Here is a 13,664-nt window from a genome sequence, read left to right on the forward strand (position 1 = left end):
CCAAGACCGTCGTGAAGACGGCACAACAAAACCTATTCCCCCTCAGGAAACTGAAAATATTTGGTATGGGTCTTCAGATCCTCAAAAGGTTTTACAGCTGCACCATCGAGAGCATCCTGAAGGGTTGCATCACTGTCTGGTATGGCAACTGCTCGGCCTCCAACCGCAAGGCACTACAGAGGGTAGTGCGTACGGCCCAGTACATCACCGGGGCCAAGCTTCCTGCCATCCAGGACCTCTATACCAGGCAGTGTCAGAGGAAGGCCCTAAAAATTGTCAAAGAGCCCAGCCACCCTAGTCATAGACTGTTCTCTCTGCTACCGCACGGCAAGCGGTACCGGAGCGCCAAGTCTAAGTCCAAGAGGCTTCTAAACAGCCTCTACCCCCAAGCCATAAGACTCCTGAACAGCTAATCAAATGGCTACCCAGACTATTTGCATTGCACCGCCCCCTTCTATGCTACTGCTACTCTCTGTTATTATCTATGCATAGTCACTTTAATAACTCTACCTACATCCTAAACTGACCCAAGATCAGCGACTTGGGGAAACTTTACCATATAAAAGGTGGTGGAGACATACCTCACACTGTACAAAAGGAAGTAGTGTTGGAGTGTTTTTTTAGATTACCAGATGTGTTTTCAAAGGGAGTGGCTAGCCTTTCAGTCTCTACTCCCTTCCTTCCTTCCTTCCTTCCTTCCCTCCCTCCCTCCCTCCCTCCCTCCCTCCCTCCCTCCCTCCCTCCCTCCCTCCCTCCGTTCCTCCCTACTTCCCTTCCTCTCTTCCCCATCCCTCTCCTCCTCTCCTCACCTCTCCTCCCTCCATCCCTCAACTCCCTCCTATCACTAGAGAGGATCCCAGCCTGTCCTATCATTACACACAGAACTAGAATTGGACGCCACTGATGTCTCAAGTCCCCAGTGTACCCTTCCTGTTGACAAAGCACTTAACGGTTAGAAAAATGTTTAATAGCTGTTGTCAGAACACTCAAAAGGAAACCACAAGAGCGAAGTGTTCAAACACTTTACAAGCGGCTGACAAATGAGTGTGTTTATGGGCTTTCAAATTTCCCTGCAGAGTTGACAGAGAACAAAACATGCTAGACAGTGCAGAATGTTTTAGCACTGGCTGAAGACTGTATGGGGCAGCCAAACTCAACTGGCAGACGGCGGTCTGGATCCAGACCCAGAGAAGAGTCAATACGTACCAAACAACATAGCATTTACAGTAGTTATATAAAAGTCAATCAATAATTCTTTTAAACAGCTTTCAAATTTTACCCGGGCGCCACGGCCTCTCTAACTCGGCAACCTCTCTTCCTCTCACTCTCTCAAAGCAACCCCCACCTCTACTAGTGCCCCGTCTAATCCAATCGTGTGGTTAAATGCAAGAGCCCATGTCTTACCCAATCACATCAATGTAAATATCCTCCACAACACCTCGGAACAAGCAGGCAGAAAGAAACAGAAATATTTCACTGAGGTTCAAATGTTAATATCACAGATAGAAGGAGCTTAGTTACCAGTATCTTTGTTAATATGGCTTGTTCAAAAAAATTAAAGTTGATGGCGAGTGGACGGAAAATGCATTCTCCCCACAACCAGAACAAAACAAATGTGCCTGATATGCAGCGAGTCCGTAGCCCTCATGAAAAGTGGCAATGTTAAGCGTCATTACACCAAGCATAGTAATATAGATCAGACTTAAATTAAACAACTCAAATCCCAATATGAGGCAAAAAGTCCATGTCAATTCCCTGAAAGCCCAACAACGTGCAACGGAGCGTTCACTGAGGATAGCTTGGGTTTAGGGAAAACACTGACGCTGAGATGGTAAAAGAACGCATGTGTGAAGTTGCTGACACCTTGTTTGCAGGTAAACAATAAAGATTACCGGTACCCCCTGTATATAGCCTCCACACTGACTCGGTACCGGTACCCCCTGTATATAGCCTCCACACTGACTCGGTACCGGTACCCCCTGTATATAGCCTCCACACTGACTCGGTACCGGTACCCCCTGTATATAGCCTCCACACTGACTCGGTACCGGTACCCTCTGTATATAGCCTCCACACTGACTCGGTACCGGTACCCCCTGTATATAGCCTCCACACTGACTCGGTACCAGTACCCCCTGTGTATAGCCTCCACACTGACTCGGTACCAGTACCCCCTGTATATAGCCTCCACACTGACTCGGTACCCCCTGTATATAGCCTCCACACTGACTCGGTACCGGTACCCTCTGTATATAGCCTCCACACTGACTCGGTACCAGTACCCCCTGTATATAGCCTCCACACTGACTCGGTACCGGTACCCCCTGTATATAGCCTCCACACTGACTCGGTACCAGTACCCCCTGTATATAGCCTCCACACTGACTCGGTACCGGTACCCCCTGTATATTGCCTTGTTATTGTTATGTTATTGTGTTACTTTTATTTTTTACTACAGTTTATTTGGTAAATATTTGATTAACCTGTTTGGGCTGCAGGGGCAGTATTGAGTAGCCTGGATAAAAGGTGCCCATTTCAAACGGCCTCGTACTCAATTCTTGCTCGTACAATATGCATATTATTATTACTATTGGATAGAAAACACTCTCTAGTTTCTAAAACCGTTTGAACTATATCTGTGAGTAAAACAGAACTCATTTTGCAGCAAACTTCCTGACAGGAAGTGGAAAATCTGAAATCGATGCTCTGTTCTAGGGCCTGCCTATAAATGTGCTTGATATGTATTAGTATACATGCACTTCATACGCCTTCCACTAGATGTCAACAGGCAGTGAGAGAAGAAATGGAGTGTATAACATGATCTGAGGTCGAATAAAAGCTCTTGGCATGACGTGACACCAATTTCCTGTTTTCTGGAACGCGCGAGAAGGGACCTGGTATTGCCTTCTGAAAAGCTGTCGTTATAGACGACTAATATCTCCGGCTTTGATTTTATTTGATAAATGTGACAATATCATCGTAAAGTATGTTTTTTCAATATAGTTTTATTAGATTATTGAATTTTTTTCGGGACGTTAGGCGTGTTGCTTTGTCTGCGTTTGTTCACGAAGGAGAGCTTTGCGCCACTTTGCTAGCTTTCCGTGCTAATTGACTGGAGAAGAGGACATTCTAAAACCAAACAACGATTGTTCCCGACAAAGGACCCCTTGTACAACATTCTGATGGAAGATCATCAAAAGTAGGACCCATTTTATGATGCTATTTCATATATCTGTCGAACATGTGTACTATTAGTTTGCGCCCAGATTTTGGGCACTCTCTCGCTATAACTAAGCTGGATGTCGTAATGAAGTTATTTTTAGAATTCTAACACGGCGATTGCATTAAGAACTAGTGTATCTATCATTTCCTATACAACATGTATTTTTTAGTAACGTTTATGAATAGTTATTTGGTCAGAATAGTTGAGTGTCATAAAAATATCCGGACATTCTGGGAAAACATTCCGGACATTCTGGGAAAAAGATGCTACGTTAGCACACTGATTTCAGCTCTAAATATGCACATTTTCGAACAAAACATAAGTGTATGTATAACCTGATGTTATAGGACTGTCATCTGATGAAGCTTATCAAGGTTAGTCAAAAATTATATATCTTTTGCTGGTTTGTTACGATCGCAAACTTTTGCTGCTGGTAAATGGCTTGTGTTTCTGGTTATTGTGGTAAGCTAATATAATGCTATATTGTGTTTTCGCTGTAAAACACTTAAGAAATCGGAAATATTGGCTGGATTCACAAGATGCTTGTCTTTCATTTGCTGTACACCATGTATTTTTCAGAAATGTTTTATGATGAGTATTTAGGTATTTCATGTTGGTGTCTGTAATTACTCTGGCTGCTTCGGTGCTATTTGTGACGGTAGCTGTGATGGTAGCTGCAATGTAAAACTGATTTATACCTCAAATATGCACATTTTTCGAACAAAACATAGATTGATTGTATAACATGTTATAAGACTGTCATCTGATGAAGTTGTTTCTTGGTTAGTTTGGTTGGTTCTTGGTTAGTTAGGTTGGTTTTTGTGCATGCTACCTGTGCTGTGAAAAATGTCTGTCCTTTTTTGTATTTGGTGGTGAGCTAACATAAATATACGTGGTGTTTTCGCTGTAAAACATTTTAAAAATCGGACATGTTGGCTGGATTCACAAGATGTGTATCTTTCATTTGCTGTATTGGACTTGTTAATGTGTGAAAGTTAAATATTTCTAAAAAATATCTTTTGAATTTCGCACCCTGCACTTGAAGTGGCTGTTGTCATATTGTGCCCGGCTTCGGGCTTGCAGCCCAAAGAAGTTAACTCTTGTTGAACTGCACTGTTGGTTAAGGGCTTGTAAGTAAGCATTTCACAGTAAGGTCTACACTTGTTGTATTCGGCATGACAAATAAAGTTTGATTTGATTCCACAGCAATGAGGAGAAATGAAATATTAGCTGAAGATTTGACTTCACAACTTGATGAGGTCATTCAGAATGCACCAAGCATTTCATTAGCTGTGGCTGATTCAACAGATAACACTGATAATGCCCTGCTTCTGTTGTTTGTCAGATTTTATTATGAAACAAAGACGGAATTGTGGGATGAGCTGTTGGGCTTAACAAATCTAGAAGCAGACACACAGGGAGAGGATGTCAAAGGGATGCTGACCAAAAGGGGAGAGATCTGAAGTCAGTGGTCTCCATCACCACAGACGGAGCTCCAGCCATGACAGGAAGAGGAGGGGACTGGTTACACGTTTGAAAGAGGACCACCCTGTCCTGACATCAAATCATCCATCAATCTGTCCTGTGTGCCAGTCTGGTAAAAGAGTATTCTGAGGTCATGACAACGATGATGAAACTGATCAAGAACACCGCCTGCTACGAGGCTTTCTGACAGAGGCTAATGCCAGCTTTGATGACTTACTACTGCACAATGTCAGATGGCTCAGTGAAGGAAGGGTTTGGAACGATTCTGGGCCATTCAGGAGGAAATCAAAGCTTTCTTATCAGAGCAAAATAGTGACAAGGCAACTCAGTTTTCTGATGACGAGAAGAGGGAAACAGCAGCATTTTTGACAGACATGACATCACACCTCAATCAACTGAAAGTTAAGCTGCAGGACAACACAGTGTGACAGACATGACATCACACCTCAATCAACTGAATGTTAAGCTGCAGGACAACACAGTGTGACAGACATGACATCACACCTCAATCAACTGAATGTTAAGCTGCAGGACAACACAGTGTGTGATATGATAGCAGCAGTCTGGGCTTTCCAGAAGAAATTGGAGCTTTTCAAGAATGATCTCCAGGGAGAACTTGTCCACTTCCCCCATCTTCTGGTGCAAACGCAGGGAGACAAAGATGTTCCCTACCATGTCAATTTCATCCAGAAGCTGATGGAGAACCTTAAAGCTAGCTTTGATTACTTTTTTGTAATTTTATTTAACTCGGCAAGTCAGTTAAGAACAAATTCTCATTTAAAATGACGGCCTACCAAAAGGCAAAAGGCCTCCTGCGGGGACGAGGGCCTGGGATTTCACTGTTGGAAGAGAATTGCTTGCTGGTCATCCAGAACCATCTTAGTCACAAAAAGTTTCAGAGGAAGCTAAACAGATCTTCAGACGGGTAGATGTTGTCAGAGGAAGCTAAACAGATCTTCAGACGGGTAGATGTTGTCAGAGGAAGCTAAACAGATCTTCAGATGGGTAGATGTTGTCAGAGGAAGCTAAACAGATCTTCAGATGGGTAGATGTTGTCAGAGGAAGCTAAACAGATCTTCAGATGGGTAGAAGTTGTCAAAGGAAGCTAAACAGATCTTCAGACGGGTAGATGTTGTCAGAGGAAGCTAAACAGATCTTCAGACTGGTAGATGTTGTCAGAGGAAGCTAAACAGATCTTCAGACTGGTAGATGTTGTCAGAGGAAGCTAAACAGATCTTCAGACGGGTAGATGTTGTCAGAGGAAGCTAAACAGATCTTCAGATGGGTAGAAGTTGCATCACTGCAAATGGAGTTGATTGAGCTGCAAGAAAATGTGGCTTTGTGACCCTGTCTTACTTTCTGGGGAAAGATGGAAAGATGGTGCCTGCAGCTGATGTCCCTGTTCTCAAGAAACTGGCACTAGACATCCTGACCATGTGTGGCTCCACATACAGCTGTGAATCAGCCTTCTCCACAATGAACTTTATTCAAAACAAATATCGCTCCAGGCTCACCAATGGACACCTGCACCAGTGTCTCATGAGTTGCTCTCACAACATTTGTGCCAAAGTTCAAAGCATTTTCAAGAGACAGAAAGTGTAATTTCTCTCATTGATGCAAAGTCCACAGTGACTTATACATTAATATTGCATGGCCCACAGTGACTGATACATTAATATTGCATGGCCCACAGTGACTGATACATTAATATTGCATGACCCACAGTGACTTATACATTAATATTGCATGGCCCACAGTGACTTATACATTAATATTGCATGGCCCACAGTGACTTATACATTAATATTGCATGGCCCACAGTGACTTATACATTAATATTGCATGACCCACAGTGACTTATACATTAATATTGCATGGCCCACAGTGACTTATACATTAATATTGCATGGCCCACAGTGACTTATACATTAATATTGCATGGCCCACAGTGACTTATACATTAATATGGCATGGCCCACAGTGACTTATACATTAATATTGCATGGCCCACAGTGACTTATACATTAATATTGCATGGCCCACAGTGACTTATACATTAATATTGCATGGCCCACAGTGACTTATACATTAATATTATATGGCCCACAGTGACTTATACATTAATATTGCATGGCCCACAGTGACTTATACATTAATATTGCATGGCCCACAGTAACTTATACATTAATATTAAATGGCCCACAGTGACTTATACATTAATATTGCATGGCCCACAGTGACTTATACATTAATATTGCATGGCCCACAGTGACTTATACATTAATATTGCATGGCCCACAGTGACTTATACATTAATATTGCATGGCCCACAGTGACTTATACATTAATATTGCATGGCCCACAGTAACTTATACATTAATATTAAATGGCCCACAGTGACTTATACATTAATATTGCATGGCCCACAGTGACTTATACATTAATATTGCATGGCCCAGAGTGACTTTCTGTGCTTTCAGATTTTGTTTTTTAACTCTCCTTTGTTCTCCAGAAAACATGCACTTCATTTAATTGAGATATTATTTTATTTTTCATTGCTTTGGCACAAAATGCATTCAATGACTACATCTTACACATTTCATGAATTATTTCCTCACTCAGACACAACAACCACCAAAACTCTATGTACCTACAGGCCAATTTGCACATGTTTACATACTCTTTTCAAAACTGTTAAACTGAAGTTCAAAACCTAACATAACACAAAATTGAATAAGACAGCAATTTGCTACATTTCTACAGTAATACCATATTGAAATACGTTCTAAATCTAAAAATGAAATGCTATCAAAACAATTAGACCAACCACAGCTGATTCCCATTGTAGCTGAACACCTACCCAGGTGTTAGTCTTTCACTTTCATTACCATCTATACAAAAGGGGACATTTTAGGAATAATGCTGTACTGTAATGTAAACATGGACCCAGACAGAGATAGAGAAGTGGCTGAGAGAGGAAGAAGAGTGGCTGGGAGAGGGGGAGGGAGAGGAGTACGTATGCATGGTGGAAGAAGACTGAGGAACATCAAGAGCTGTAGTCTCAGATGAGATTAGGGCCACTATAATTGATCATGTAATAAATCCTGGTCTATCAATGAGAGAGGCTGGTCTGAGAGTGCAGCAAAAATCTGCAACGCTCAACAGTGGCATCTATTCTGAGAAATGTCCGGCAAAACAACAGGTAAGATGTGCATTCTGCAAGGGCTTCTGACAGAACTGCACATTACAGAAGTAAATTGAGCAAAGCCTCAAAACCTACTCGTGTGTAATTGTTTTTGTATTTCTGCTTATGACCCAACGGTTACCTCCCACAGGCGGGAGAGGTAGGATTTTCACTGCTGTGCAGGAAACTGCAATCGTTGATATGGTCATCAGAAACAATGGCATAAAACTCACAGCGATTCAGGACAGAGTGTTAGCAGACAACATTACATTTGGAAATATTCACAATGTAAGCATAACAACTATTTCTAGAGTCCTGAAACAACATCAAGTCAGAATGAAGCAGTTGTACACTGTCCCCTTTGAGAGGAACTCTGAACGAGTCAAGCAACTCAATATGTCCAGGCAAGATGACTATAAAATACAGAACTGGTTTTGAACATAACCAAACAGGGCAGAGGCACACAATGGATGTTTTTAGGTATAATGTAAACTACCGTAATAGCCTAACTCTTATGATGCCATGTGGATTATTTTAGAGAGTCATGGAGATTGAAGCCAGGCAAACACCCCACATATTCATCTTTGTGGATGAGGCTGGTTTCAACTTAGCCAAAACACGGTGGCAAGGAAGGAATGTGATTGGGGAAAGAGCCACAGTGGATGTCCCGGGCCAGAGAGGTGCCAACATCACAATGTATGCAGCAATATCCTCTGATGGATTTCTGTTACACAAACTGATTATTGGGCCATACAACCCCGAGCGCATTTCATTCCTGGATGACCTCTATGGAAGGGCTGATGACCTCTATGGAAGGGCTGATGACCTCTATGGAAGGGCTGATGACCTCTATGGAAGGGCTGATGACCTCTATGGAAGGGCTGATGACCTCTATAGAAGGGCTGATGACCTCTATGGAAGGGCTGATGACCTCTATGGAAGGGCTGATGACCTCTATGGAAGGGCTGATGACCTCTATGGAAGGGCTGATGACCTCTATAGAAGGGTTGTGCCAGGTGAGGAAAGGGTTGCAGTGAGGTGAAATTGGCTAACGTTTGTAATTGTATGGGACAATGTGGCATATCACCACTCCCATCCAGTCACAGGGTTTGCAACCCATCCCAGGATGGTGTCACTTTTCCTCCCACCTTACGCTCCATTCCTCAACCCCATAGAGGAATTATTTTCCTCATAAAGGTGGAAGGTTTATGACCACCATCCACATGATCAAATGTTCCTCCTGGACACAATGAACGCTGGATACCTGGACAGATCTGCAGAAGATTGCCAGGGATGGACCAGGCATGTCCAAATGATTATTTCCTAGTTGTATTGCCCAAGATGTAATGTGGATGAGAACCTGTGGCCAAATGCAGAAAACAGGGTTGACTCGCTTTGCTTCTGCTGTATCTGTATCGGTAGATGGTGTATATACAAAGTCTTGTATTTTGGAATCACTCAATGCCAAAAAATGACATAAAACATATTGAAGCATATTGCATCATGTCTGATTCATTCCTGTAACATATACTGCAGTGAATTCTAAACAGTAGAGGTGTCATTCTAGAAAACATTGTGTAATGCTCCCTGTCGTTAGTGTTTTTTAGGTCATTGTTTTATGAGTGACAAAGTTTGCTTGTTGGGTGACAGCCTTTGCTAGTGTTATGGAAGAATGAGTTGATTTGAGACATGTGTTTTGGTAGTTTTAGTGCATTTTGGATGTGAACTGCTGTGCCAAGCTGAAAGTTGGTTAAGAGAACTGTGTGAAGAGTTTTGAAAAAGTGACCTAAGTATTGAGATTGTAAAAAACTGTCATGTATTTACCAGTATTCTTGAAAACATTTTATATAACAACATGGTTTGTTACTATGCTGAACCACAGCGCCGATAAATGACAATATCCATCCGGACCTTTGCCACCTAGGACATTTGTGTCACTGGACCTTTTCAGATAGTAGTTGAGTACCCTGCTATAGGGAATACAAGTTCACATCATTAGACAGATAATATGAACTTGTGCGGTTGTCTATAAAAGGGGTTCCCAAACTTTTTTCATCCAGGCCCCCCTTCCATCATTAGGGAATATCCCACTCCCCCCCTGCACACCCCTATTTCTATGGGTACAAGCACCGTTCATGAAACAAACTTTCCACAACCGTCCTGTTGGCGAAGAGAGAATTTTGCCGGTTTAAAGCTTATTTCCTGCAATTCAACACATCTTGCATCATCAGTTTCTCTTGTCATGTTAGTCATTGTATACCTTAGAGAGCTATTTATAACTTGTCAGAAATGTCCAGATCAACTAGCTCATGTCAGCTAACATTTTTTAGCTAGGTTTTTTAGCCCATAGATTTTGTTGTAATGTTTGAGGTACTCAAATATCACATGAATACACATTAGAATTTAAAGAATGTATAGAAGAATGTAGAGAATTGCACGAAAATGAGCTTTAACACTGCTAAATGTTCTCTGCACCCCACAACAAGATGTGTGTGTGTGTCTTACCCAGAAAGCTGTGTGAGGGCTTGTCCTCCACAACTTTGATTCTCCTAGCACCAACGGGGATGACAGCAGCCTCGATGTAACCTATAGAAACATACAAGAGAGTCAGGTGGGTGGAGCCACACCCAGACCCACACCTGGGGTGAGGAGAGGACGAGAGGTGAGGGGGGATGAGAGGAGGTGAGGAGAGGTGAGGGGAAGGGGTCGTATGGACAGGGTTGGGCTGGGCTGGTTCTTTATCCAAGCTGTTAATTTGGAAAGGGTTGAAATTATTTTTCTGTGTGAAAGGCAAGGAAGAGGACAATGAAGGAAGTAGAAAGAGAGAGGGTCTACATCCCAAATGACACCCTGTTCCCTACACATGGGCCCTGTTCAAAAGTAGTGCACTAGACTCTGGTCAAAGGTAGTGCACTATGAAGGCAATAGGGTACCGTTTGGGACACAGCTAGGGTAGTAACGGTCATAGTAGCAGCGATCTAACTCAATACCAGTGGACAGAAAGAGGTAGAGCCTCTCTCTCTCTACCTTCTGTCTCTGTGTGCTGGAGCATCACACGGAGCCTGGGTTTGAAAGGAAGGATTCAACCAGAGACAGGTAGGTTGTGACCCAGATGTCACCATATTCCCTATACAGTGTGATATTTGAGACTAGAGCTCAAAGTATTGGACTATATTGGTAATTCGGTGGCATTTGGGATGCACACATTGAGATGTACGGCTCTGAATTCAACAGGTGTCATAAAAGAGACCAGGAAGTATATGTGAGCAAAATGATCCAATCATTTTGAGGATCCCACTGCATATACACTACTTTATGACATCACTTCTGAATCATTCATTTGATTCTAGCACAGAGATCCTATGAAATATTCTATGGATTCCAGCCTCAACCCGACTGGGAGAGAAATCTCTGATTAGACCCTTGCCAGCCCTTCCCTCCTCACAGACATGCATGCATTCAAGCACCCACTAGTGTTTGGGCAGTAGTGATGATACAAAGCAGCTCGTTGGTTCCCAGGCCCTCGGGCGACTGACTGTGGTCGCACTGTTACTTCTGAGGCTTACACACAAATGTGTCAAAGAAGGAAACAAAAAACAGAGTGGAGAGAGATATGAAAGACCCACAGTGAGAGAGAGAAAGGGAGTGAGGGAGAAGAGGAAGAAGAGAGAGAAATAGATACATCAGTGAATAAGAGAAAGAGAGAGAACAAGAGGGATATATAAAGAGGGGAGGAGAGGGTCTTCCATCATGTAGATAATTGCAATAGGAGGAACCCCCAACAAAATGGCACAGGTTGGGGTTTTGAGCCCTGTGTAATGGGACTGTTAAGCTCTGTGGAGTCAAGAGAGACCAGGTGTGGAGTCAAGAGAGAAGGCACCCTATTCCCTATCTAGTGCACTAATTTTGACCAAGGCCCATAGTGCCTGTAGTGCACTACATAGGGAATAGGGTGCCGTTTGAGACGCAGAACCTTCTCTCTACAATAGATCCCAAAGCAGGGTATCTATACAACCGTTTCTGAGAAAATAAAATTGATTATTCTTCCAAACTTTCACCATATATGCCATCAGTGGATGGAAGTCTTTATCGTCCTAAAATCTTCATTGTCTCTTGTTTTTGTTTAGTTTTTTAGTTTTTTAGAGTTTGATTTATTCCTGTATCTCAAGAGGCCACATCCTAACCTGAGATCCACACGTAACAAACTTGACATCAATGCATGATTGACACCAAACTCAAGAGTTTCACACACGTCTTACATTACAATCAAGTCCCCTCGGCCTAGTTGAGCTGCTTTGTTCTTCTTTACTGCCTCCCCACTATGTACAGACTCCCTGTGTGTACTCACCGTAGTGCCGCCCTACAGGGCTGGATCTGCAATTACCACAACCATGCTATTATCTCTTTACACAGCACACAGGAACAAGTCATGAGTAAGAAGTGTCTCTAGCCTTGACACTGATCTAAGGTCAGTTTAGCTTTCTCCCCCTCTAATGGTTAAGGTTAGGATTGGGGGGAGTCTAAACTGATCCTAGATCTGTGCCTACGGGAAATTTCTACCAAGAGCACCCCTTCACACAGTCAACAGGAAAACACCACAAACCACACACCCAGAAACGCTGTTAAAAACAACACCCCATCGCTAAGGCCCAGAGTATTTCCTGGTCAGGTCACATGGAATGGAAAAAACTCCAGGCCCTACCCATCACCAACACCACAGGGTTACATTGATTGCCACTCTGTATGTAGTTACTGTATACACACCATTACACACACACACAACCACACACACACTGTTCATTTACAGCCATTACTCTGGGAATGACTAGACAGGCTCTTTGCAGGCCAGACCTCCAGGGTTAGAAACCCAATCCATCCTCCTCTGGGCTCTCCTGGGATTAACGATATGACATTCAAGATTTTCAATATGATTCTTAATCATTTTCGCCATTGGAATATTGTTGTTTTCCCTCAACCCAGGTGGATGAAGAAGTACCACGAGGTATCCCAGTGTGTTCATCGAGGCGGAGCGTCGGGGAGCCAAGCCATGCCCAGCTGTTGGGATCCACAGTGTGCTGGGATCCTTCCAAACGCACTCAGCCTCCTGTCCAAATGCACTCTTTTGTTCCAGCCCTGCACGCATCAAGCCCTTGAACCAGACTGTGTGTGTGTGTGTGTGTGTGTGTGTGTGTGTGTGTGTGTGTGTGTGTGTGTGTGTGTGTGTGTGTGTGTGTGTGTGTGCGTGTATGTGCGTGTGCGTGTGTCTGTGTGTCTGTGTGTGTCTGTGTGTGTGTGTTTGTGTGTGTGTGAGGACCATCTGCATTTCGGCTATTGATCCCAGGAGAAGCCAAGGAGGTCTGGATCTCCCATCTACCGACGTGTACACTCCAGTCAGGGCAGGACGCACACACACACACGCAAGCACCGCACACACACACACACACACACACACACACACACACACACACACACACACACACACACACACACACACGCAGAGCAGGCATCTTACATGAGAAACACTTGGGGACAGCCCTTGGTTTAGCCATCACACAGGTAGAAACCCTCTTACAGTGGCTAGAGGAGACTGGGGGTAGAGGAGAGGAGGGGGGAGGAGAGGAGAGGAGGGGGGAGGAGAGGAGAGGAGGGGGAGCAGAGGAGAGGAGAGAAGGGGGGAGGAGGCAGGCGGAATGGCTTTAGCAAATTTAATGAATTAGGTAAAAGGCGTTCATAATCCTGTCTTACAAATGCACGCATGCACACACTGTACAC

General features: G+C 43.4%; 1 protein-coding gene across 1 annotated transcript in view; it reads right to left on the reverse strand.

Annotated features, from left to right (window-relative positions):
* The window catches only part of adamts17 (ADAM metallopeptidase with thrombospondin type 1 motif, 17), a 177,456-nt gene that overhangs the window by 45,743 nt on the left and 118,049 nt on the right, over positions 1 to 13,664 (reverse strand). The window contains exon 14 of the mRNA XM_039000368.1: positions 10,398 to 10,478. Coding sequence (XP_038856296.1) covers positions 10,398 to 10,478 — 81 coding nt within the window. The remainder of the gene's footprint in view (positions 1 to 10,397; positions 10,479 to 13,664) is intronic.

Source organism: Salvelinus namaycush, chromosome 1, assembly GCF_016432855.1.
Source record: "Salvelinus namaycush isolate Seneca chromosome 1, SaNama_1.0, whole genome shotgun sequence".
NCBI lineage: Eukaryota > Metazoa > Chordata > Actinopteri > Salmoniformes > Salmonidae > Salvelinus > Salvelinus namaycush.